Here is a 25,114-nt window from a genome sequence, read left to right as displayed (position 1 = left end):
AGTTTGGTGCGAGGTTATTTAAAGCTTTGTAGGTTATTAGTAGGATTTTATATTCGATTCTGTAGGACACAGGGAGCCAGTGAAGACGGAGCAGGATGAGTGTGATGTGCTCGCTGCTGCTGGTTCGAGTAAGGACTCTTGCAGCTGAGTTTTGAATAAGCTGGAGCTGTGATATAAGATTAGAAGGGGCACCTGCCAGTAGGGAATTACAATAATCGATGCGGGATGTGATAAAAGCATGGACAAGTTTCTCAGCATTAGAGAAGGAGAGGAAGGAGCGAACACGGGATATGTTACGGAGGTGAAAGTAAGAAAGTTTCTTAATGTGATTTATGTGGGCGGAATAAGTGAGGGAGGAATCAAAATGACACCAAGATTTTTTACAGTAGAGGCAGGTCTGATGAGATCACTGCCAAGATGGACTGGGAAGGAGCTCATTTTATTAAGTTGCATTTTAGTCCCAATTTGCAGGAGTTCAGTTTTATTGCAATTTAATTTTAAAGAGTTCTGCTCCATCCAGGTTTTAATTTCACTAAGGCAGGTTGTGAGCTGAGAAAGCTCTGATGAAGTTCTACTTTTAACATTGAAGTAGAGCTGGGTATCATCTGCATAAAAATGATAACCCAATCCATAACTACGGATAATATGGCCAAGGGGAAGCATATAAATACAGAAAAGCAGAGGACCAAGGACAGAACCTTGAGGGACTCCTTGTGTGACTGGCACAGAGTTGGATCTGCTGTTGCCAAGACTAACAAACTCTTGCCTATCAGTCAGATAGGACTTGAACCACTGGAGGGCAGTGCCAGAGATACCCAGCATGTTCGCCATTCTGGATAGTAGGATGTCATGTCAAACAGTGTCAAATAAGGTAAGGAACCTCACCCCCATCCAGGTTGAGACACCCACCTACAGTATCTCACAAAAGTGAGTACACCCCTCATATTTTTGTAAATATTTTATTATATCTTTTCATGGGACAACACTGAAGATATGACACTTTGATACAATGTAGTCAGTGCACAGCTTGTATAACAGTGTAAATTTCCTGTCCCCTCAAAATAACTCAACACACAGCCATTAATGTCTAAACCACTGGCAACAAAAGTGAGTACACCCCTAAGTGAAAATGTCCAAATTGTGCCCAAAGTGTCAATATTTTGTGTGGCCACCATTATTTTACAGCACTGCCTTAACTCTCTTGGGCATGGAGTTCACTAGAGCTTCACAGGTTGCCACTGGAATCCTCTTCCACTCCTCCATGACGACATCATGGAGCTGGTGGATGTTAGAGACCTTGCGCTCCTCCACCTTCCGTTTGAGGATGCCCCACAGATGCTCAATAAGGTTTAGGTCTGGAGACATGCTTGGCCAGTCCAGCACCTCTACCCTCAGTTTCTTTAGCAAGGCAGTGGTCGTCTTGGAGGTGTGTTTGGGGTCGTTATCATGTTGGAATACTGCCCTGCGGCCCAGTTTCCGAAGGGAGGAGATCATGCTCTGCTTCAGTATGTCACAATACATGTTGGCATTCATTCCCCAGTGCTGGCAGCACTCATGTAGCCCCAAACCATGACACTCTCACCACCATGCTTGACTGTAGGCAAGACACACTTGTCTTTGTACTCCTCATATGGTTGCCGCCAGACATGTTTGACACCATCTGAACCAAATTAGTTTATCGTTTATCTTGGTCTCATCAGACCACAGGACATGGGTCCAGTAGTCCATGTGCTTAGTCTGCTTGTCTTCAGCAAACTGTTTGCAGGATTTTCTTGTGTATCATCTTTAGAAAAGGCTTCCTTCTGGGACGACAGCCATGCAGACCAATTTGATGCAGTGTGCGGTGTATGGTCTGAGCACTGACAGGCTGACCACCCACCCCTTCAACCTCTTCAGCAATGCTGGCAGCACTCGTACGTCTATTTTCAAAAGACAACCTCTGGATATGACGCTGAGCACGTGCACTCAACTTCTTTGGTCGACCATGGTGAGGCCTGTTTTGAGTGGAACCTGTCCTTTTAAACCGCAGTATGGTCTTGGCCACCGTGCTGCAGCTCAGTTTCAGGGTGTTGGCAGTCTTCTTATAGCCTAGGCCATCTTTATGTAGAGCACCAATTCTTTTTTCCAGATCCTCAGAGTTCTTTGCCATGAGGTGCCATGTTGAACTTCCAGTGACCAGTATGAGAGAGTGTGAGCGTGATAACAACAAATTTAACACACCTGCTCCCCATTCACACCCGAGACCTTGCAACACTAACGAGTCACATGACACTGGGGAGGGGAAATGGCTAATTGGGCACAATTTGGATATTTTTCACTTAGGGGTGTACTCACTTTTGTTGTCAGCGGTTTAGACATTAATGGCTATGTGAGTTATTTGAGGGGACAGCAAATTTACACTGTTATACAAACTGTACACTGAGTACTTTACATTGTGCCAAAGAGTCATATCATCAGTGTTCTCCCATGAAAAGATATAAGAAAATATTTACAAAAATGTGAGGGGTGTGCTCACTTTTGTGAGATACTGTATGTGCACTGTCCATCACTATATATATTATATATGTGTGTGTGTATACAGTATAATACATGCGCACTTACTGGCCAGTTTATTAGGTACACCTGTTCAACTGCTTGTTAAAGCAAATATCTAATCAGTCAAACACATGGCAGCAAGTCAATGAATTTCAGCAAGTAGACATTGTCAACACAACCTGCTGAAGACCAAACCGAGCGTCAGAATGGGGGAAAAAAGGAGATATGAGTGACTTTGAGCATGGCATGGTTGTTGGTGCCAGACTGGCTGGTCTGAGTATTTCAAAAACTACTGATCTACTGGGATTTTCACACACAACCATCTCAAGGGTTTTCAGTGAATGGTCCCAAAAAGGGAAAATATCCAGTGAGCAGCAGTTCTCTGGGTGAAAATGCCTCGTTGAGGTCAGAGGAGAATGCTAGACTGGTTCGAACTGATAGAAAGGCAACAGTAAGTCAAATAACCACTCATTACAACCAAGGAATGCAGAAGAGCATATCTGAACACACAACATGTCAAACCTTGAAGCAGTAGGGTTACAGCAGCAGGAGACCACACCGGGTGCCACTCCTGTCAGCTAAGAAAAGGTAACTGAGGCTACAATTCACACAGGCTCACCAAAATTGGACAACAGAAGAGTTGAAAAACGTTGCCTAGTCTGATGAGTCTTGATTTCTGCTTCAACATTCAGATGGTTGGGTCAGAATTTGGTGTCAACAACATGAAAACATGGATCTATCCTGCCTTGTATCAACAGTTTAGGCTGGTGGTGGTGTAATGGTGTGGGGAGTATTTCCTTAGCACACTTTGGGCTCCTTAGTACCAACTGAACATTGTTTAAATGCAACTGCCTACCTGACTATTGGTGCTGACCATGTCCATCCCTTTATGACTGCAATGAATCATCTTCTGATGGCTACTTGCAGCAGGATAACACGCCATGACACAAAGCCCAGATCATCTTAAATTGATTTCTTGAAAATGACAGTGAGTTCACTATACCCAGATGGTCTCCACTGTCACCAGATCTCAATCCAGTAGAGCACTTTTGGGATGTGGTGGAATGGGTGATTTGCATCACGGAAGTGCAGCCAACAAATCTGCAGCATCTGTGTGATGTTATCATGACAATAAGGACCAAAATCCTTGAGGAATGTTGCCAGCACCTTATTGAATCTATGCCGTGAAGAATTATGGGAGTTCTGAACGCAAAAGGAGGCCCAACTCAGTACTAGCAATGTGTACCTAATAAAGTGGCCAGTCAGTATATATACAGTACTGTGCAAAAGTTTTAGGCAGGTGTGAAAAAATGCTGTAAACAAAGAATGCTTTCAGAAATATAAATAATGATTGTTTATTGTTATCAATTTACAAAATGCAAAGTGAGTGAACAAAAAAAAATCTAAATCAAATCAATATTTGGTGTTACTACCTTTTGCCTTCAAACCAGCATCAATTCTTATAGGTACACTTGCACAAAGTCAGGGATTTTGTAGGATTAGTCAGGTGTATGATCAACCAATTATACCAAACAGGTGCTAATGATCAATGTCACACGTAGGTTGAAACACAGTCATTAACTGAAACAGCTGTGTAGGAGGCTTAAAACTGGATGATGAACAGCCAGACTCTGCTACCAAGGTGAGGTTGTGGAAGACAATTACATGTCATGGCAAGATTGAGCACAGCAACAAGACACAAGGTAGTTATACTGCATCAGCAAGGTCTCTCCCAGACAAAGATTTCAAAGCAGACTGGGGTTTCAAGATGTGCTGTTCAAGCTCTTTTGAAGAAGCACAAAGAAACGGGCAACGTTGAGGATCGTAGACGCAGTGGTCGGCCAAGGAAACTTAGTGCAGCAGATGAAAGACACATCAAGCTTATTACCCTTCAAAATCTGAAGATGTCCGGCAGTGCCATCAGCTCAGAACTGGCAGAAACCAGTGGGACCCAGGTACACCCATCTACTGTCCGGAGAAGTCTGGCCAGAAGTGGTCTTCATAGAAGAGTTGCAGCCAAAAATCCATACCTCTGACGTGGAAACAAGGCCAAGCGACTCAAGTATGCACGAAAACATAGGAACTGGGGTACAGAAAAATGGCAGCAGGTGCTCTGGACTGACGAGTCAAAATTTGAAATATTTGGCTGTAGCAGAAGGCAGTTTGTTCGTTGAAGGGCTGGAGAGCGGTACAATAATGAGTGTCTGCAGGCAACAGTGAAGCATGGTGGAGGTTCCTTGAACGTTTGGGGCTGCATTTCTGCAGATGGAGTTGGAGATTTGGTCAGGATTAATGGTGTTCTCAATGCTGAGAAATGCAGGCAGATACTTATCCATCATGCAATACCATCATGGAGGCGTATGATTGGCCCCAAATTTATTCTGCAGCAGGACAACGACCCCAAACATACAGCCAAAGTCATTAAGAACTATCTTCAGCGTAAAGAAGAACAAGAAGTCCTGGAAGTGATGGTATGGCCCCCAAAGAGCCCTGATCTCAACATCATCGAGTGTGTCTGAGATTACATGAAGAGACAGAAGGATGTGAGGAAGCCTACATCCACAGAAGATCTGTGGTTAGTTCTTCAAGATGTTTGGAACAACCTACCAGCCGAGTTCCTTCAAAAACTGTGTGCAAGTGTACCTAGAAGAATTGATGTGGTTTTGAAGGCAAAGGGTGGTCACACCAAATATTGATTTGATTTAGATTTCTCTTTTGTTCATTCACTGCATTTTGTTGATTGATGAAAATAAATGATTTAACACTTCCATTTTTGAAAGCATTCTTTGTTTACAGCATTTTTTCACACCTGCCTAAAAGTTTTGCACAGTACTGTGTATGTATGTATGTATATATATACTGTATATATAATCCTAAGCCTAAAAGTGCAATGATTTTGTGCAACGATTTTATGTGACTTTTTTGTCACGCTTTAAATTGGGCTTATTTTAAAACATACATATATATGTTTCGTATCATTCTTTTCAGAATTTATTGAACTTTAATGTGATGTTGTTAGATTTTTATTCCATTTTTAAATTATAAACTAAAATATCAAGAGGTCACGTCATGTGAGACGAGATTTTATGCCAAGAGATTTAACCACGCCCTGGGCTGGACATAAAAGAGCAGGACAGCTGCTGTACAGGTTTTTAAATGTTTGAAGCACCACACAAGATGCAAATCACACGGCACGGCAGCAGCAGCAAGCCAGCAGCTGATTGAGCAAAGAGGAGGTAAAAAAAAAACAACTGTATTTGTTTCCCATTGTATCACCATTTAAAAAGGGGTTTCAGAGGAGCCACCGTGTCTCCTTGGGGTCCGTTCAGCCCCCCTCTTCACAACATGACCGGCAGAGACGTGAAGTGGCTGGTGAGCGAAGTGAGCAGGGGCGAACCCCCTAGTGTGTGTGTATATATATATTTATATATATATAAGTTTTAATAATTAAAGTATGGCTAAGGAGATGGTATGTTGTCAGCCGGAACTGCAGACTTAGTTTGTTATTAACTTTTGTTTAATTTTAATGGAGGTCTACAGGTCCTACGTCCAGTTAAAAATAAGCAGAAACCAAACCCAATACCTAATATGAACAATTTTCTAAGGTGCTCCTATTTTTGAGCATTTATGCTGCAGCAATGGCACTTTTGCATCATTCCAAATTGAACTGGAATAAAGTAAACAACAAATGGCTGAAGTAGCCTAACAGTGCCTAATGTAAAGAAGAGGACGACTTGTAATCCAATACACAATCCCCTTTTCTACGGTCCCACCAAAACATTTACTCTGGGAAATTTGAGGTCAAGTGAAGCAAAACATTTTCTGAATGACTGCATGTCACATCACCTTATAGACGTTATTGTTTTAATAACCAAATTGTCTTGGGTTCTTTGCGTTTTTGTGGTTTGTTCCCTAAAATGCTGACCTCTGCAGATCTGATGTTAACGTTTACTGTCTTGCACTATGTGGACTTGCACTTGGATTTGCTCTCCATTTCCTGGTACTTTTTTCAGTATTTCTTTTTTCTTTACCCAGGAACAGGTCATACGTATGCTTATTTGTGGTAACTCTATATGTGGATTTTAAGGTTTGTGGGGTTTTTACATCTAATCTATACAGCAAACACCATACCCTGCTTGAAGACAATGCACTTGTTATTGTCGCTCTTCAACTGCTTCCATTACCGGTCTTTGTCGTTTTCTACTGATCATATTGACATCTAAAGCCACCTCAGTGAAGGTTTATATGTAGAACTTGGCCCCCTGTAGGCTCAAAAAATTATGAAAAAAATCAGAAAAATAGACTAGTGTTGTGACACATCTGATCATGAAAACTGAGGGAACTTGAAGGGAGTTGACACCTGGGCTTGAGCCATTGCTGGGGGCCCACCTGGCTGCACTGAGGGAATCACAGAAAAACGAGCATGTAGTGCCAAGGTGGAGGAGAAGCCGAGACGTGAATAGCCACAGCATGAGAACAGAAGGTGGTCCATGAACAGCGAGTGAGAGCAGGTCAGAGGAGAATGGACTGTCACAATGCATTTAGGAGCAATACACAGTGCCTTCGGAAAGTCTTCAGACCCCTTCACTGTTTACACATTTTACTGTGTTGCAGCCTTGTGCTAAAATCGTTTAAATTCATTTTCTCCCCACATCAAGCAATGCTCAATAACCCAGAATGACAAACGAAAAGAAATGTTTGCATATTTATTAAAGAGTAAACTCTGAGATATCACGCCAACATAAGTATTCAGAACCTGTACTCAGTACTCTGACAACAATTAAAACCTGAGGTCTTCCTGGGTGACAAGCTTCACTCATCTGATTTGGATTTTCTGCCATTCTTCTCTGCAGCTCCTCTCCAGCTGCAGATCCTCTCCAGCTCTTGTCTGGTTGGATGGAGACTGTTGTTGGATAGCTATGTTAGGGTCTCTTAAGAGATGTTTCATTGGATTCCAGCCAGGTCTCTGGCTGGGCCACTAAAGGATACCCCCAGTCAGTCACTCTCTAAGTCACTCCTGGATTGTCTTCACTTTGCGCACGGGGGTCATTCAGTGCAGGATTTACATATAAGCTACACAAGCTATAGCTTAGGGCCCCCGCCTTCTTGGGGGCCCCCAAAACAAATTGTCCGAGTGAGCAATTGTCATATATACTTAAATATACTACAGCATTATTTGTCCCAATCAGGCCCGGCCTTAGGCATAGGCGAAGTAGGCGACCGCCTAGGGCCCCGGCGTCCGGGGGGCCCCAGATCGACACCTTGGTCTAATTTTCACGCATTTCACAGAGCTTCAAGGGGGGGCCCCTGGACCTGCTTTTGCCTAGGGCTCCATAATACCTAAGACCGGGCCTGGGGTCATTGTAATATCGGAAGGTGAACCTTCAAACCCAGTCTGAGGTCCAGAGTGCTCTGGGGCAGATTTTCATGAACGATATCTCTGTGTACTGTTGACCTTTCTTGCAACCCTGTCTAGACTTCCAGTCCTTGCTGCTGAAATTATGCTCACGATTCATAATGGCATTATTTTGTTATTATTTATTTATAGTCAAATTTCAAAGAATTAATTTATTTGGTTATATATTTATTTATTTAATTTTATTTTGTTATAAATATTCCACCATTCAAATGTAGTCCAGCAGCATTCCCCTTCACTCTGTTCAATCGTACACTGATATGTCCCATCAGCATTTTATTAGCTTGCACTTAATAATTTAAAGGTTGTTAACAAGATAGATAGATAGATAGATAGATAGATAGATACGTTATTAATCCCAAGGGGAAATTCACATACTCCAGCAGCAGCATAGAGTTTAATTTTAGGGTTTCAGTGTTGTTAACAGCATTCCTACATTAAGTAGTGTCTTGGAAGCCATTGAGGCATTTTTTATAAGATTACATTATTTATTCATGTTAGACTTTGTATACTTTACAAATTAAATAAGCCATTACCATGGCGGAGTGGTGGCTCTGAGGCTAGGGATCTGCACTGGCAATAGGAAGGTTGCCGGTTCGAATCCCGTAAATGCCAATAGGGACTCTGCTCTGTTGGGCCCTTCAGCAAGGTCCTTAACCTGCAATTGCTGAGCGCTTTGAGTAGTGAGAAAAGCGCTATATAATGCACAGAATTATTATTATTACCATGGGCTTCTCCTAAAGGCGCATAAGATTTGATTTGAAACGATGGCGACGCAGCGCGTGAAGGCTTCAGTGCGTGTGTATTGGATCAGGACGGCCACCCCAAGGATTTGTCCTTAGGCATCGGGGACATAAGGCCCCTGAATTCAAATCCTGTTTTCATGTCTGTCAAGTTTGTTGAATGTGGCTTGAGATGGAGTATCTCCCCACCTGGTGTCGGGCCTAACACGCCCTCTTTGCTGTCGGAGACGTCAGTCACCCAGATTCTGTGCAATCGAGGATAAAGGCCATGTCTGGATATGCACAATCGCAAGCCTTTATGGGTCATCGCCAGTTAACTCGACCTGCACATTATCACTTCGAATGGAAACCAACATTTTCGCATATGACATGATTTAACTGGGCGACCAGTAGTGCTCCCGTTTCACAGACCCTTCGTCCCGAGTTAGAGTTTCGGATTCCGTATCCTTAGTTTGCGCGGAGGTTTCCTCTCACCCAAACCGTGCTAATCAGGCTGACCAGTGTTTCAATATGTTGGTGGCTCCCGGTCCATGTCTGGTTCCTGCCCTATGCGCGATGCGATCAAGTTCATCTCCGACCCCCAGAAAACCCTAACTTTGGATAGAGCGGATGGCAGAATGTTTAACAGTAACAGTTTAACAGAAACGCTTCGCCATCCGGGCAAAATGTGCAATTTTAAAATAGTAATTGTCCCCAATGAAGCAGTGCATTTCTCGTACATTACAGTATATTATATAAGACTGTAGTTAGATTTGTCCTCGTTGCCCCACATCTTCGTACTCATCTGTTCGCCAGCCGTGTAAGAGTAGGGCACGAGAGGGAGGAGTCTATTCTATGACTGGTGCTGCTGTCCCATTAACCTTAACTTTCGTCACATCTCCCGTGATTTGTTACCTGCAGAGCGCTTCTCGGTGACGCGGGAGGTGCCCTTGGGTCTCGGCACGTCTATTTCACCACAACGAGTCATCCGCGGAGATCATTATAAATAAGTGCGGTCATTTTAATGCGATTCTAAGTCGTCCTCCGGCGATCTGCCCCAAGATGTTTGAAATTCTGGTGTTGCTTTGTTCCGGGACTTTCTTACTTTTTTTTCTTTTAAAAAACAAAAGACCTCACAATTTCCCACCGGGGCCAATGCCTGCGCCACTTTTCGGGAACATGTTACAGCTGAACTTGAAGAACCCTTTGGTGGACCTGAACAAGGTAAATGTATGGAGGGATGTATGCAAGGGTTACAAAATTAACTTCGTATTTCGGTGTGAAATTCTAAGCCGTGTAATGTTAATTACAAATCGCGTTCTTGCACAGAAGCCTGCATTGTACCTGTTGCACCGTGATTCTAACGGCAGACTTCAATAAGGAATGCAAAAGTTTCCTTAAAATTCCACATGCGCAAGAAAAAACTGAAAGCTGCAGGTCTGAGCTGGTTGTTTTAACATATGCGATATTTTAATTGATTCATGTTGTATGCAAGAACAAGTTGCCCTATATGGTGGCACAGTGGTTCGTGTTGCTGCTACCTGGGTGTCCCAGACAAGTGGGTTCAAATTCCGGATCGGTGTTCTCATCTTCCCGGTGTGTGCGTGGGTTCACCGTATGTCGAGCTGAAGTCCCGTGCACGGATGTTTCCTGCTGTGCGCCCGGCTGGTGTTGGCTCGGCTCACCGCGACCGACGGTAATTGACTTGCACTGAGCGCAAAGTTCAAGAACTTTCTGAAACGCAGACCGGTGGATGAGCATTGGGCGACTGCTCATGGGCCACTTCATGGAGAGGGGGACCCTAAGAGAAAACGCGAGGCGACGCAGCGGGGTGGCGAATTCAGTGCGCGTTTACGGCCACAGCAAACCGAACACAACATAAACTTTGAACTTTGTTTCGTTTATCGATTTGTTTATAAAAAAAAACAGCTCGCATATCAATGTGAAAATGTTTTTTGCAAAAATACGGTGGGGTTGGGGTAGCACCAAAAACCTAAAAATATTTTGATAATCATTTGCTGTCATCACTATTAAGTCATTAAGTGACAAAAGACTGTTAATTCAAAGTTGCTCCTAGTAATAACAAGATCATTGTCTGTTAAAAACATGGTTTTCACATATTAAAACTAACGTCAGGAAGGGCATCCGGTGTAAAATTTTGGCAAATCAATATGCGGACAACAATACAAATTTCCATACCGGATCGGTCGAGCCCCGGGTTAACAACGACCTCCACCAGTACTGTTAGCCAACAGGGTGCTGGCGGAAACTGGGCTACTGCTGGCCGAAGGAGAAGAAGGAGAAGAAGAGGGGGAGACGTGTCCAGAGGCAGGAGGAGAGGAGGAAAGTAAAGAGAGCGGAACTGAGGGTAGGAACTTTGAATGTTGGCAATATGACTGGTAAGGGGAGAGAGTTAGCAGATATGATAGAGAGAAGGAAGGTTGATATATTGTGCGTGCGTGCAAGACACTAAATGGAAGGGGAGTAAGGCCAAGTGGATCGGAGGTGGATTCAAATTGTTCTGTCATGGTGTGGATGGGAGGAGAAACGGGGTAGGAGTTATTCTGAAGGAACAGTATGTCAAGAGTGATTTGGAGGTGAAAAGAGTGTCAGGCAGAGTAATGATTATGAAGCTGGAAATTGGAGGTGTGATGATGAATGTTGTTAGTGCATATGCACTGCAAATTGGGTGTGCAATGGGTGAGAAAGAAGATTTTTGGAGTGAGTTGGATGAAGTGATGAACAGTGTACCCAAGGGACAGAAAGTGGTGATTGGAGTGGATTTCAATGGGCATGTTGGTGAAAGAAACAGAGGAGATGAGGAGGTGATGGGTAGGTATAGTATCAAGGAGAGGAATGAAGAAGGTCAGAGGATAGTGGATTTTGCCAAAAGGATGGGCATGGCTGTGGTGAATACGTATTTTAAAAAGAGGGAAGAGGTCAGTGGAATGGTGAGGATGCAGGGAGTAGAGTTGGTGAAGGTGGATGAGTTTAAATACTTGGGATCAACAGTACAGAGTAATGGGGATTGTGGAAGAGAGGTGAAAAAGAGAGTGCAGGCAGGGTGGAATGGGTGGAGAAGAGTGTCAGGAGTGATTTGTGACAGACGGATATCAGAAAGATTGAAAGGGAAGGTCTACAGGATGGTAGTGAGACCAGCTATGTTACAGTATATGGGTTGGAGACGGTGGCACTGACCAGAAAGCAGGAGACAGAGCTGGAGGTAGCAGAGTTAAAGATGCTAAGATTTGCACTGGATGTGATGAGGATGCACAGGATTAGAAATGAGTACATTAGAGGGTCAGTTCAAGTTGGACGGTTGGGAGACAAAGTCAGAGAGGCGACATTGCGTTGGTTTAAACATGTGCAGAGGAGAGATGCTGGGTATATTGGGAGAAGGATGATAAGGATAGAGCTGCCAGGGAAGAGGAAAAGAGGGAGGCCTAAGCGAAGCTTTATGGATATGGTGAGAGAGGACATGCAGGTGATGGGTGTAACTGAACAACATGCAGAGGACAGAAAGATATGGATGAAGATGATCCGCTGTGGCAACCCCTAACGGGAGCAGCCGAAAGAAGAAGAAGACATATTTTAAAACAGTACTGAAATCCTAAAGGAGTGCAAATCTTTTCATTCGAAAAGACCATTCCCCCTCGGGGGTTAATAAAGTATATCATCATCATCATCATCATCATCATCTTCTTCTTCTTCTTCTTCTTCTTCTTCTTCAGTAAAAGAATCAATCTATTAAAATAAATGTATTATCTATTTAAATGTTAAAACTACATTTATATTCACAAAACCTATTCATAATTCATTTAATTTTGATGAAAGGACGTTTTAAACATGCAACATTACTACCAGAAATTGTAAAAATATTCTAGGACGCTCCTTATTTTTTCCTATCAATCCATTTTCTAAATCCACTTACCTTGAGCCCATCCCAGCAAGCATTGGGTACAAGGTAGAGCACCCGGATGAAACCCACGTGCTCATACGCACACAATAGCGGGCACACAATAGACGCGAACGCGTGTCACCACGTTAGACCGCCCCAAGCCCCACTATTGAGGTTCAGGTGTACCGTTTGAGCGGATTTGTCAAGTTATATTCTCCAGTATGTGTGTGTGTATATATATATATATATATATATATATATATATATATATATATATATATATATATATGAGATGCTTCTAAGAGGAACCCTTTTAAAATCCCTCTTCAAGGTAAAATTCCGTACATGTACGTCTTTGAAAACATTCCGTAGTCCGAATATTAATGCACAAAAACATGTATCGCTAATGATAACTGGCTGACATGACATCAACGTGAGTTATGACTATGACATCCTGCATATTGAGACTCAGAGTATATTTACAATTTGGGTTCTTTTCTAGAAGAGGCCCTGCTAATTTCCGCATGACACCTCATCGCATTTTGCACTGTCGTGGTATTGTCATGAATTATGAATTGCACTTTTTAATATACTGTATCGTTATATTTTGTTAAAGTCCACGTGTTATTTTGTAAAAATTAGCTGAATACTGTAATGAGAAAATCCGGTATATGTTAACATTTTTTATTAAATTCACATGCCAGTTTATACAGTCCGCACTCATTGGTAACAACGTTTGACATAACCGGCCCCGCGTCGGGTTGGTCAGCCCTAGGCCCCACACACCCCTAAGGCTGTTGCTGTACTTCTCTTTCGTGTTATTGTAGACAAAGAAATTTGAATGTATTGCATATTATTTTTTAGTACATTTTCCAAGCCAAATTCTAAACATTCTTAGTTTAAAAAATAAGATAGAGGTCACTGAAATTGATACATGTTCATTTAAAACTAATATATACAGTATATTACAGTTATAGTAATGCACATCTTGATAAGATATGCCAGTCTTAGTTTCTCTTAGCTTTTGAAATATTTTGTAATTATTGATTTCAATCGAGTGGAACTGGCCGAGAATTAACTAAGGTGAAGAAAAAACTTGAACGTTCCTATGAAAATTCAATTCGGTGAACACAAACGCACAGTTAAAAAAAAAAAGAAAACAAAAATGCCTGAAAAAAGTGTTGGGCGATGATCAGATCACTTAGCAGATATTTTTATGGAATATCGATATTCTTATAGGCTTGTAGTACTAATCTGAATTATTGAAATACTTATAATACAGTATATGAAAATTGTGTTTTAATAAATAATTACATTGAGAATACTAGGCCTTGAAATACTTATAATATATGAAAATTGTGTTTTAACAAATAATTACATTGAGAATACTAGGCCTATTTGTGAATTAATTGTCTTATGCCACTTAATGATGTAATTGAAATTACTGTGATTTAAGGAGTATTTTATTTAATTTTTCTATGGCAAATGATTGTCATTTGAAGGTTTTTACTTCAAACCCATTGCTGCTATGCTTGTCACTGTGTTTTTACAATTTTTTTTAAAGTGTACAAAGTTTGTATTTATTTTTTAAATAGTTTTTTTCTGTAATACTACTTAAGTTTCCAAATAAAACTAAATGTACAGATATTAAAATGATACAATTTCCTTTAAAAATAGGGTGATATTCTTGTATTTTATAGTGAAGGACAAAATCTTGTAAAAAAGAAAGAAAAAATTAAGTTGCAGTTCAATGCTGTTTTTATGCAAGAAGTTATTTAGAATATCATTAAAATACTGTAAAATGTTACTTTTTTTTCTGTAAAAATACATATTTTTACCATGTATGTTGACTATTTTAAAAATTGTTTTCAGCTAAATCAGTAATGCTGTTGAGTGCCAGTGACACGTCGGCATCTTATCATGCCATGGTGTAAGAGGGGCATTCAAATATAAACAGAAATTTATGAGCTATGCTTTATTTATTGAATACAATGAAACGACTTGCACACTATATTTCTATATAGTCTCCTACCACTGCAATATGCTTGTTCCAGCGCTCATGAAGCTTCTTAATCCCTGAAGAGTTGAAGCCTTTTGACTGCATGTTGATTTATTCTTGTATAGTGTCAGTAACCTCCTTGTTCGACTTGAATTTCTTCCCTCCTAAAAACACAGATCTGTGATCCTATATTGATGGTTATTTATGAAACATGTTACAGTTCTGAACAAATCTGGAACCATTATATGGATGGTTCTTTTGGGGTGGAGACCTAAAAAAGGTTCCCCAGTGGCATCTTTCTGATGAACCGCTTGGTTGCCTTTATTTTTTAAGTATTATGAACATTATTTTATTTGAGCCTCTAAATGCTTGGGCTCCTTTTTTAACTATAAGTCAATGTTGAAAGTGAGACATGCCTAGAGAACTCTCCAGAAGGTATGAGGTTAGAACCAGAAATAGTGCTGTGAAAAAGTATTTGCCCCTTCCTGGTATCTTCTGTTTTTGCAGATTTTAAAGAATAAATTGCTTCAGACTGTTATACAAAATGCAATATTTGTGAAAGAGAACCTGAGTGAGCACACAGTACAGTCCTTAAATCATTACTTTCTTTATTCAAGGAACCAATTTATTCAACACCCCATCTCACCTTTGTGAAAAAATAATTTGTAGTATTTCAAAATGTATTTGTGAGTTCCGCTACAAATATGGTGATGACTCCATGTAGTGTTATCAATCCATCCATGTATCCATTTTCAAACCCACTTAGCAGGGTTGGCTGAGCGGTATTTCGTTTATTTTCTTTTTTTGGTCTCCTTTTTTAATTTCAACTTTGATATTTGATTTGGTCCAGTACATTGTCTGTGCATGCATCTTTTTGATCCTACCTAGCCTGACTTTAATTCTTGTCTCACAGCAATCATCAATCTTTCACTGTGCAGTTTTAGTCCGCTCTTCTTTGCAGAACTGTTTTACTTCAGACACATTGGTTGGTCTGCAAGTGTGAACTGCTCATTTCAGGTCCTGCCACAACATCTCTGTTCAGTTCAAGTCAGGACTTTGACAAAGTCACTACAAACATTGAATTTAATTTCTTGTGAGACGTTCAGCTGAAGACTTGCTTTGGTGTGTTGGGTGATTGCTGTGCTGCATAACCCACTTACACTTAAGCTTCAGGCCATAGACAAGACATTCTTCTTAAGAATATTCTGGTAAAGTGTAAAATTCATGGTTATTTAAATAATGGTAAGTCCTGTGGGTTTAAAGGGAGCAAAACATCCCCATTCCATCACTCTACCACCTCCATGTTTTAATGTAGGTGTGACACTTTGACTGAAGAAAAAAACTGTATTACCTTTAAATCAGATATGGTAGGACCTGTGTCTTCCACTGGGCTCCACTTTTAACTTATCTCTTTGTAGAAAATTATTCCAAAAAGCTTACAAATTATGCAGGTTTTACTTTGCAAATGAAAGACAAGTTCTAATGTTACTCTTGGATAGTAGAGGTTTTCCACCTTGCTATTCTCTCATGAATGATATCATGGAGTCATGAATGCTGACTGTAGTTGAGGATAGAGAGGCCTGCAGTTCTTCACTTGTTCTTTTGGGATCCTCTATAACTTCTTTAAAGAGTTATTCCTACACCTGGAAAGATTCACCACTGTTCTAAATGTTCTCTATTTGGAGATCATGGCTCATACTGTGCTGTGGAGTCCCAGAGGCTTAGAAATGGCATGGTAAACCTTTTATGATTGGAAAGTTTCAGCAGCTTTTCTTCATCTTTTCTGGAATTTCCTTTGATCAAAGCATAGTGCTCTTACAGAACAGTGGTTCCCAGTTCAGTCCTGGTGGACCACTGTGGCTACAGGTTTTCATGCCAACCAACTTTACATTTAATTGGACTCCTAACTTAATTAAACAAGCAGTTATTTCCCAGTCTCTGTGTTTATAAAAACAACAAAACTGAATTTCTGCATTTTTATTAGTAAGCATTTCTGTATGGTACATGAAGATATTTTAATGATTTTATCTTTATTTTTTAAAATTTTCATCATCCTAATAAGGATTTTAATTGCAATCATCCAGAAGTCAGTCAGTCAGTCATTGTCCAACCCGCTATATCCTAACACGGGGTCACGGGGGTCTGCTGGAGCCAATCCCAGCCAACACAGGGCGCAAGGCAGGAACAAATCCCAGGCAGGGCGCCAGCCCACCGCAGGACACACACACACACCAAGCACACACTAGGGACAATTTAGGATCGCCAATGCACCTAACCTGCATGTCTTTGGACCTGGATCATCCAGAAGGGGATTATTTACTACTTAGCACACTCGAGGGTCTGACACTCAACTAGCTGCAGCCTCTCACCACTTTGTGCACTTTGTGCTGTCCTGATGTGCTTCATTAGTTGTTAATTGCCATTATTAGAATATAATTAAGGGAGCACAAAAGGTGAATTAATAGGAAAATGACAAAGGAGACATAAGTGCTATGGCAAACATTCAGACGTTTCTAAATTTAATATAAATGTAAATCCCGCACTGCTGTGCTTTTTGAATTTAGAATAAGAGAAGAAAAAAATGAAAGACTAGCTAAATAAACAATGAGATCAATTAAAGTAATATGTCAGACTGACTGATTGTGAGACCAGTTGGGATGAAATCCTCCAGCTACAGAAAACATACAGTGACTACTTAACTGTCATGGTATGTGTCAGAGTACGGTGAGGTTTAGATCCACCACAGCTGGCTACAGTCAGGTCTGGCTGTGTTCAGTCTGTTGAGTCTAATTATCGATTAAGTTTTTTTGAGATCAAGCTGTTTGAGTGAATAACTAAGGGGGCAGTTACCTTTTCACCCACGCAATACAGCTGTTAGATAACTTTACTACTGTGGGAAGATGAAAATGAATTTTAACTAGCCCACCCAAGGATGGTCATGATAATGTAGGAGAGAAGGTGGTTAATTAATAATTAGTTTTGCCTTTGGCAATGCCAGTAATTAATTAAATAATTTAGTAAAGCTCCTACTTTATTTTGTTTTCCTTACCCTTCTCTGTTGTAGGAGGCATTCCCATGCCATTAGACTTATATCAACATAACTGAAGCACACTCGTTTTAAGAAACAGAATATATAATTTATTCATAAACACAAGGATCATAGACATATACCTGCATATATATATATATATATATACTGTATATATATATATATATATATATATATATATATATATATATATATATATATATATATATATATATCATGGCATTCGTAGTCTGAATCACAGCCGACTTGCTGACCAACCACAAGCGTTACCTGGTTGGTAACCACCCATACAATCAGATTGTGATTCAGACTACGAATGCCATGAATGTAATTACCCTGATCTACATGCTGTCAAATGAACGAACCACACAGCGTGGCACAACGTTAGGGGCTTAGCCTCTAGCTCCGAGGTGAGTGTGTGTGTACGCCTGATAAGCCCAGAATTAGGGCGAAACACGTGTCGCGTACTCTTTGCATTATTTGACAGTAAAACTATTTCAGCCATTCTATGATCTGCTTCTCGCAATTGAAAGAGGGCACCGTGGCGGATGTTAGCTGACTTGCTGACCAACCACAATAGTTACCTGGTAGGTAACCACCCATACAATCATATTGTGATTCTACGAATGCTATGAATATATTTATATATATATATATATATATATATATATATATATATATATATATATGGACTACTTCTCAGCATTTTTTTCAGATTATCGGTACATAGCTTCTGCTTGGCACACTGGATCTCAGCTTTTAGCTCCCCAAAGAGACAGAGGGTGAGCAGCTAATCAGCTTTTAGTTTCAGAGAGAGACTCTAGAAGGTCATTTTAGAGAATGAGAGAGCAGAATGCTTCCTTGAGAGTTTCCTCAGAGTGTCCTCAGTATTCTCCTGAGTGAGCAGGGAGTGTGTCCATAGAATATCCCCCAGATGGGATGAATGTAATTAGTTTATGAAGAAAGGCGGAACCACTCGTGTTTGGGTTCAAGTCATTACCAGTTAAAATCAGAGTCTTCTCAAAGGTGCATCATTTTGTGCATCCCAGTAGTCATTCCTTGCATTATAGGTCTTTGTTCTTGCTTGTGTCCTTTCTGGCCTGAAGGAGTTTGCAGAGGGGTCTCTGATGTCAGTTCATCCCTTTGTTATCAGATGAAGTCCAAACAGATCACTTAGTATGAAATGTAAATTGGGGATTTTCTGCAGCTGGATGTCTGTTAAATGTGCTGCTTTAATAGGATTGGTATGCCACTAAAGTCTAGCAGAATGGGCAATTCCCATTTTGTCCTGCAATACTTAAGTATATTAAGAAGCAATATAGTAATAGTGCTATGCTTACTCTGGCTCCCTTAATCCATTTTTACATTTTGTCTAAAGATCTTCACATATTCATTGTGGAAAATATACAAAAATAGAGTATATCAGGAAGGGGGCAAATACTTTTTAACATCAGCGTATTTTCACAGTGCCACAGATTATCTGGAGAAAAGTGGGATAAAACTCTAAAATATGCATAAGAAAGTAAGTTCCAAAAAGAAGTGTTGGTGTTATACTGAGCAGGTTTTGTATTTTCCAAAGCTTTCTTTGGAAATTGTATCCATCCATTCAGCCATCCATCTATTTTAGAAATCCAAGTATCCAGAGTGTGTTCTTGGGGAAGCTGGAGCCTAACCCAGCAAGCATTATGCTCCAGACAAGAATAATCCCTGGACCAGGCGCCAGTCCATCGCAGTATGAACACTCTGACACACATCAGGGTCCAGTCTAGCTTTGCCAATCTACCTAACCCATGAGTTCATTTTAAGTGGACTGTGTGCTTAAGGAGTCCTGGGCTCTAAGAACAGATTTTCTAAATTTGTGTGAACATATCACTGGTGTCTCTGCTGAAAAACGAAACCCGTTCTAAAGCACCTCATGAATCCTGATTGTATACATGGGTTGTTTTTAATTCTTACAAGAAAATCACTGACCATTTAAGTGAGGGCTACACTTAATTGATAATGGGACTGGACAAGCAGCCTTAGGCTTAATTCTACAACTTGGCTGCAATGCCTGTCAACCTTAGCAAGAAAAAAATACAAAATATATACGTATAGTCAAGGCCAATTAGATATTGTTTTGATTGGACAACCCTTCACACTGGCAGTCCTACACACAATGCCTAAATGCACGTCTTTAACAAGGATGCTGCACTATTTGAGTGCTGATCAGGATGATTTTGACGGAGAGGCACGTTGAATATGGGAAAGCACGTTAAGTCTGTGATCGCAGACTTGCCAGACAACATCTTGGTGAAGAACAGGACAATTGGAGTAATGTGCTCTGGACAGATGAGACAAATATTTGGCCACAATGCTGGATGCTATAAAAATCGCCTTTGATCAAAAGAACCTCAAGTCAGCTGTAAAGAATGATATTGGAAGCATTATGGTTGTTAGTTTCTTTTCTGCTTCAGGTCCTAGTCGGCTTGCCATCAAGGAGTCAACCATGAATTCCGCATTTTACCAGAGCATACATAATAATAATAATAATATTAATAATAACACATTTTATTTATATATCACCTTTGCCATGCTCAACTTGAGGAGAAGGTGAAGCCATCTGTCCAAAAGAAGTAGTTGAAATGCAAATGGTCCTTGCAACAAGACAATGACATAACACATCTTCAAAAGAATGACTCAAAAAGAAGAAATTGGGTGGTATGAAATGGCCAAGTCAAAGCCCAGATCTTTACTCCATAAAAATACTGGAGTAGGGAGGACCTGAATTGGGGAGCGCATGCAAGAAAGCCCTCAAACACTGCATAGCTGAAGAAAGAGTGTGAAAAATTCTCTCCAAGCTGATGTAGGATAGACGATTAGAAGAAATGTTTATAAGAGTTAATTTCTACCAAAGGGAGCAACAAAAGCTAGTGATCTACTTTATTTTTTCCACCACAGAAGACAACTGCATTTCTGACTTCAGTAAAGGATCTCAAAGAATTATTTGTACTGTTTATTTGTTAAATTAAATCACCTTTACCTATCAATATTGTTGAGAGAAAATCAAATATCCATACATGCTAAAGTTTTGAAGAACACTTACTTTTCTACAGCACCGTTTTAACTACTTTTCAGTCTTCCATCCATTTTCTGCACCAGCCTTTTGTATTACAGTGTTCAAAGCAAGAAAGTGTTGCTGCAGCATCACGTGCAAGATAGTAGTTAACCAAGCCACACATACCCACAGAAACCAAAATGCCCAAAGAAAACCCAACAAGACTGTGGGAGGACATTAAAGCACTATATGGAAGGTGACTGACACACAAAAGAAACACTCTTATTTCAATCCTGGGTTTGTGAAACCATGCAACTCGCCTGCTTTCTGTCTCCAGTTGTCCATTTGACATTTGCTGATTTCTCTTGCAGATTTCTAAGAGATATGGTAAGGTGTACAGCCTGTACTTTGGGAGGAACCTAACAGTACTTCTCCATGGGTATGAAGCGGTGAAGGAGATCCTGATAAATCGAGGGGCAGATTATGCTGGAAGGCCACAAGGACTCTTAGTTAATGACATCACGGAGTATCGAGGTAACTTTGTGTAGACCATAGCAAACCCCATTTAAGATACTGGTAACATGTCTTCATTTTCTAACCTGCTTAATCCAGACCAGGGTCCTGAGGGGGCTGAAGGCTATTCCAGCTCCTTACCATGAGGTAGCAGTGCTACCACTGCCCCACCATGCCACCCCTTATTGGTAACATGACTTTGTGAAAATAATTCAACTTTGTCTGAAAGCCACTATTCAAAGCTGCTAATTATGTAAAACCAAGTTTCAAACAGTATATATTATATGTAGAGTACAAAATTGAAAAAAATCTTAGTCTTTTCATAACAATGTTTTCAGCAGCAGTCACTTTAGGGTTTAAAATGTTTTGTTTTTACTAACTGCACACTTTTCTGATGTTTGATTAGTTTGAAATCTTTCATGTTACAGTTAAAGTAGTGCTTTGGTAATTAATATTAATGTATTTGAAGAAGGCTGGCTGACTTACTGTAACGGATGACCTAATGGTGCCTGAGAACTTAAGTAGCTGTGTTGTTCATTGGGCCTTTGGGAAATGACTGAAATATACAGGAAATAATACTGGCGTAGCAACACATTTCACTAGAAGTTAACTAATATTTGTTATACATAGATAAGTTGTCATCACCATGAATGGCAAACTTTATACTGAAGCACTAGTGCCTTTTAAAAATCGCACCCCCCCACCCCAACATCTTACTGTTTTACATCATTGAATCACAGTGGATGTAGCTTTGCTTTTTTGACACAGATCAATATAAAAAGACTCTTTAATGTCAAAGTGAATAGAGGTCTCTGAAAAGTGACTAAATAGAAAACACAAAACATTTGATTGCATACAGTAAGTATTCACCTTTTCAAGTCAATATTTAGTATATTGCCCTTTTGGCAGCCTTGTGTCTGTGTCCTCCGGTCTCTCCATCTGTCCGCTTTGCACATTTGGAAACTGCCATTTTCTTCATTCTTCTTTGCCACAAAGCTTGGGCTCTGTCAGGTTGCATGGGGATCCTGAGTTTACAGCCATTTTCAAGTCCAACCACAAGTTCTCAATTGGCTCTGACTTAGCCACTCCAGGACTTTGACACTGTTCTTTTTAAGCTATTCCTGTATAGCTTCAGCTTTATGCTTGGGGCTGTTGGCTTACTGGAAAACAAATCTTCTGCCAAGGTGCAGATTTCTTGCAGATTCCATCAGGTTTTCTCCAGGATTTCCCTGTATTTTGCTGCATTTATTTTAACTTTCCACCCTTAGAAGCCTTCCAGATCCTGCTTCAGAGGAGCATCCCCACGTCACATTGCTGCCAGCGCTATGCTTCATTATGGTGATGGCGTGTTTTTGATAATGTGCAGTGTTTGGCTCACAACAAACAGGTGTTTAGTCCAATTACATGCAAAACTCAATTTTGGTCTCATCAACCATAGAACCTTCTTATAACTGACTTTAGCATATTTCATGTGCTTTCTGGGAAACTCTAGCCAAGTTGTTGTGTGTTTTTTTAACTGTGGTTCTCTCCTTGCCACTCTCCTATAAAGCTGCAACTCGTGAGGCACCCGGGCAACACTTGTATGCAAAGCCTCTCTAATCTGATCCACTGTAGCTTGTAACCCCTTTAGAACTATCAGAGGTCTCTTGGTGGCTTTCCTTCAGTAGCCTTCATCTGGGTGAACTCTCAATTTCTGTGAATGGTCTGCTCTAGGCAGATTTACAGCAGTGCCATGCTCTTTCCTTTTCATAAGGACTGATTTAACTGGACTCCAAATATTCAGTGACTTGGGTATTTTCTTGTATTAGTCCCCTGTCTTGTGCTTTTCAAGGAGTTGCTTGGAGTGTTGTTATGTCTTCATCGTGTTGGTCAGGCCATCATAGTGACAAGCCACAATTGGGCCCTGTTTTGTCTTGGTAGAGTAATATATTACTGTACTTTCTCCTTTTGTATTATTAATGTGTAGCCTTTGTCAGAATGCCTCAAATCTCACAGACTTACCATTGTTTATAAGGTATTGTACCATATAACTTCTACCCAACTTCCGTTCTTCATTTAGAAATTCAGGCAATTAGATGTAGTAAAAGACAAGCAGGAGTTAAGTTACACTTTAAATAATGTATTATTGATAATATTCATAAATAATAACAATATGCAAAGTTCATTTGAATGTTGGCAACAATACAACCTGATAAATGCTTATGTGTAGTTTCAGGCGGCACACAAACTTGTTAGTTACTTAAAATGTCTCTATTTAAGGCATCATTTGTGGTGAGCTTTCATCAGAACAGGCCACATGCCTGTCGCAATATGGCTGCCGAGCTGTGCTCTTCACTGTGTTGTCCTTTTCAGTTCATGGTGTGACAGAGAGATGTTCCTTTATCAGTTGGTAAGAGAGGGAGCTAGGGAGGGGTAAAGCAAGCAGATTTACAGATTCTCTGTCCAAACCCACCAGCCAATAGGGCGTCATAGTACTTATAAGATTCTGATACAAGCCAGTTCCAAACAGCCATACTTCAGACCAATGGGGCATAGAATACCTTCACACCTGCCCCCAAAACCATGTGTTAAGGTGAAGCTTGCCAGCTAGACAGTCTGGCATTCCTGTGGGGATTTGATTGAGAGAGTCCTAGAAACATTGGCCAAACTTGTTTGAGGCACTTCCCCCAACCCTGTCCTAAAATTACAAAGAGACTCAGTCCTAAACGGGGGGGAAGGGGTTCTTAACCATCTAACCACTGCTGTTCTTATCAATGATAGACATTAGTCTTATAAGTCACAAATAAAGACAAACAAAATATTTATCAACTTATATGCAATATTTCACACCACAATTGGGCCAGTTCAGATAAGGTGCATTTAAAATACAATCAACTGAAACCCCTTGGGCACAGACAGGTGATTTCCACTGAACTCATTCTGTGACTTGTAAAGCCAATTGACTATACCGGTGATGATTTGGGCGTTCTGAATTAAAGGGATGACACTTATGTAATCAGTTAGTTTGAGTTTCATATGTGTAATTCATTAGGACCACTTTGCTGAAATCTGTTTTCACTTTCACATTGAAGAGTCTTTTTCAGTTGATTAGTTCAGTTGTTAAAAGAGGCAAATTAAATCCACTGTGATTCAATGGTATAGAAAAATAAAATGTGAGAACTTCCAATGGAGTTAAGACTTCTTATGGGAACAGTATGTATATACTACTGTATTACTGCTGCTTCCCATAAATAATTGTGTGGGATGGAGAATGGGAAACACACAATATGCTCAACAACAAGAACTAGGTGTGCCAATGATCAATGTACTGCCAGAGCTGGTATTAGGTTTGTGGTGAACTAATCATGAAATATGGATAGAAACAGGACACAAACAACATTAGAATGATCAGCTTTGAAATGTAACTATGAAAAGTTTTAGCAGGAGGATTAAAAGTCTTCAAGATAAAAATGTAGACAAATAACTGAAACAGCTATTGCAGTAAACCCACTGATATATTTTTTAAACCTTCCTTTAGTTTTACATTTTTAGAGCATACCGTACAGCTCCTTACTGTTCTTAGCTGATATTAGTAATATTCATATTGTGAGGGGATGTCCAGAGGGCAGCAGTTGGCAGAGATTAGGGCACCATCAGGATGGCATGGGACACAGACAGCTTCTGGGAGAAAATGAAACACACCATCAGCAGAAGAGATTTTGAACACATCGGTGTGGGTATGTGGGGGCCAGTGTGTGTGTGTGTGTGAGTGAGAGAGAGACAGAGAGGGGCAGCCTGGGCTATACCATGAAATGCTATCCGAGAATACTAGGAAGCTGGTAACCTTAAAATGGGAGGGGGTAACACACACTGCGTGAGAATAGAAAGGAGAAGCTCAAAGTGGTAACACCTCCCAGACACTAGAGGGCATAAAGTCCAAAAAGGGACATTATGGCACCATGTTGT

The 25,114-nt window shown here is 40.5% G+C and overlaps 1 protein-coding gene across 1 annotated transcript in view; it reads left to right on the top strand.

The window, feature by feature from the left end:
* The first annotated feature begins 9,581 nt into the window (after positions 1-9,581).
* The window catches only part of LOC114657668 (cytochrome P450 2F2-like), a 28,491-nt gene continuing 12,958 nt past the window's right edge, over positions 9,582-25,114 (top strand). Inside the window, exons 1-2 of the mRNA XM_028809542.2 lie at positions 9,582-9,897; positions 21,028-21,190. Coding sequence (XP_028665375.2) covers positions 9,736-9,897; positions 21,028-21,190 — 325 coding nt within the window. The 5' untranslated portion in view covers positions 9,582-9,735. The remainder of the gene's footprint in view (positions 9,898-21,027; positions 21,191-25,114) is intronic.

The sequence above is a fragment of the Erpetoichthys calabaricus genome, chromosome 9 (genome assembly GCF_900747795.2).
Source record: "Erpetoichthys calabaricus chromosome 9, fErpCal1.3, whole genome shotgun sequence".
Classification (NCBI taxonomy): Eukaryota; Metazoa; Chordata; class Cladistia; order Polypteriformes; family Polypteridae; genus Erpetoichthys; species Erpetoichthys calabaricus.
The sequence above is the reverse complement of the archived record's forward strand: the minus strand, read 5'-3'. Positions and strand labels throughout refer to the sequence as shown.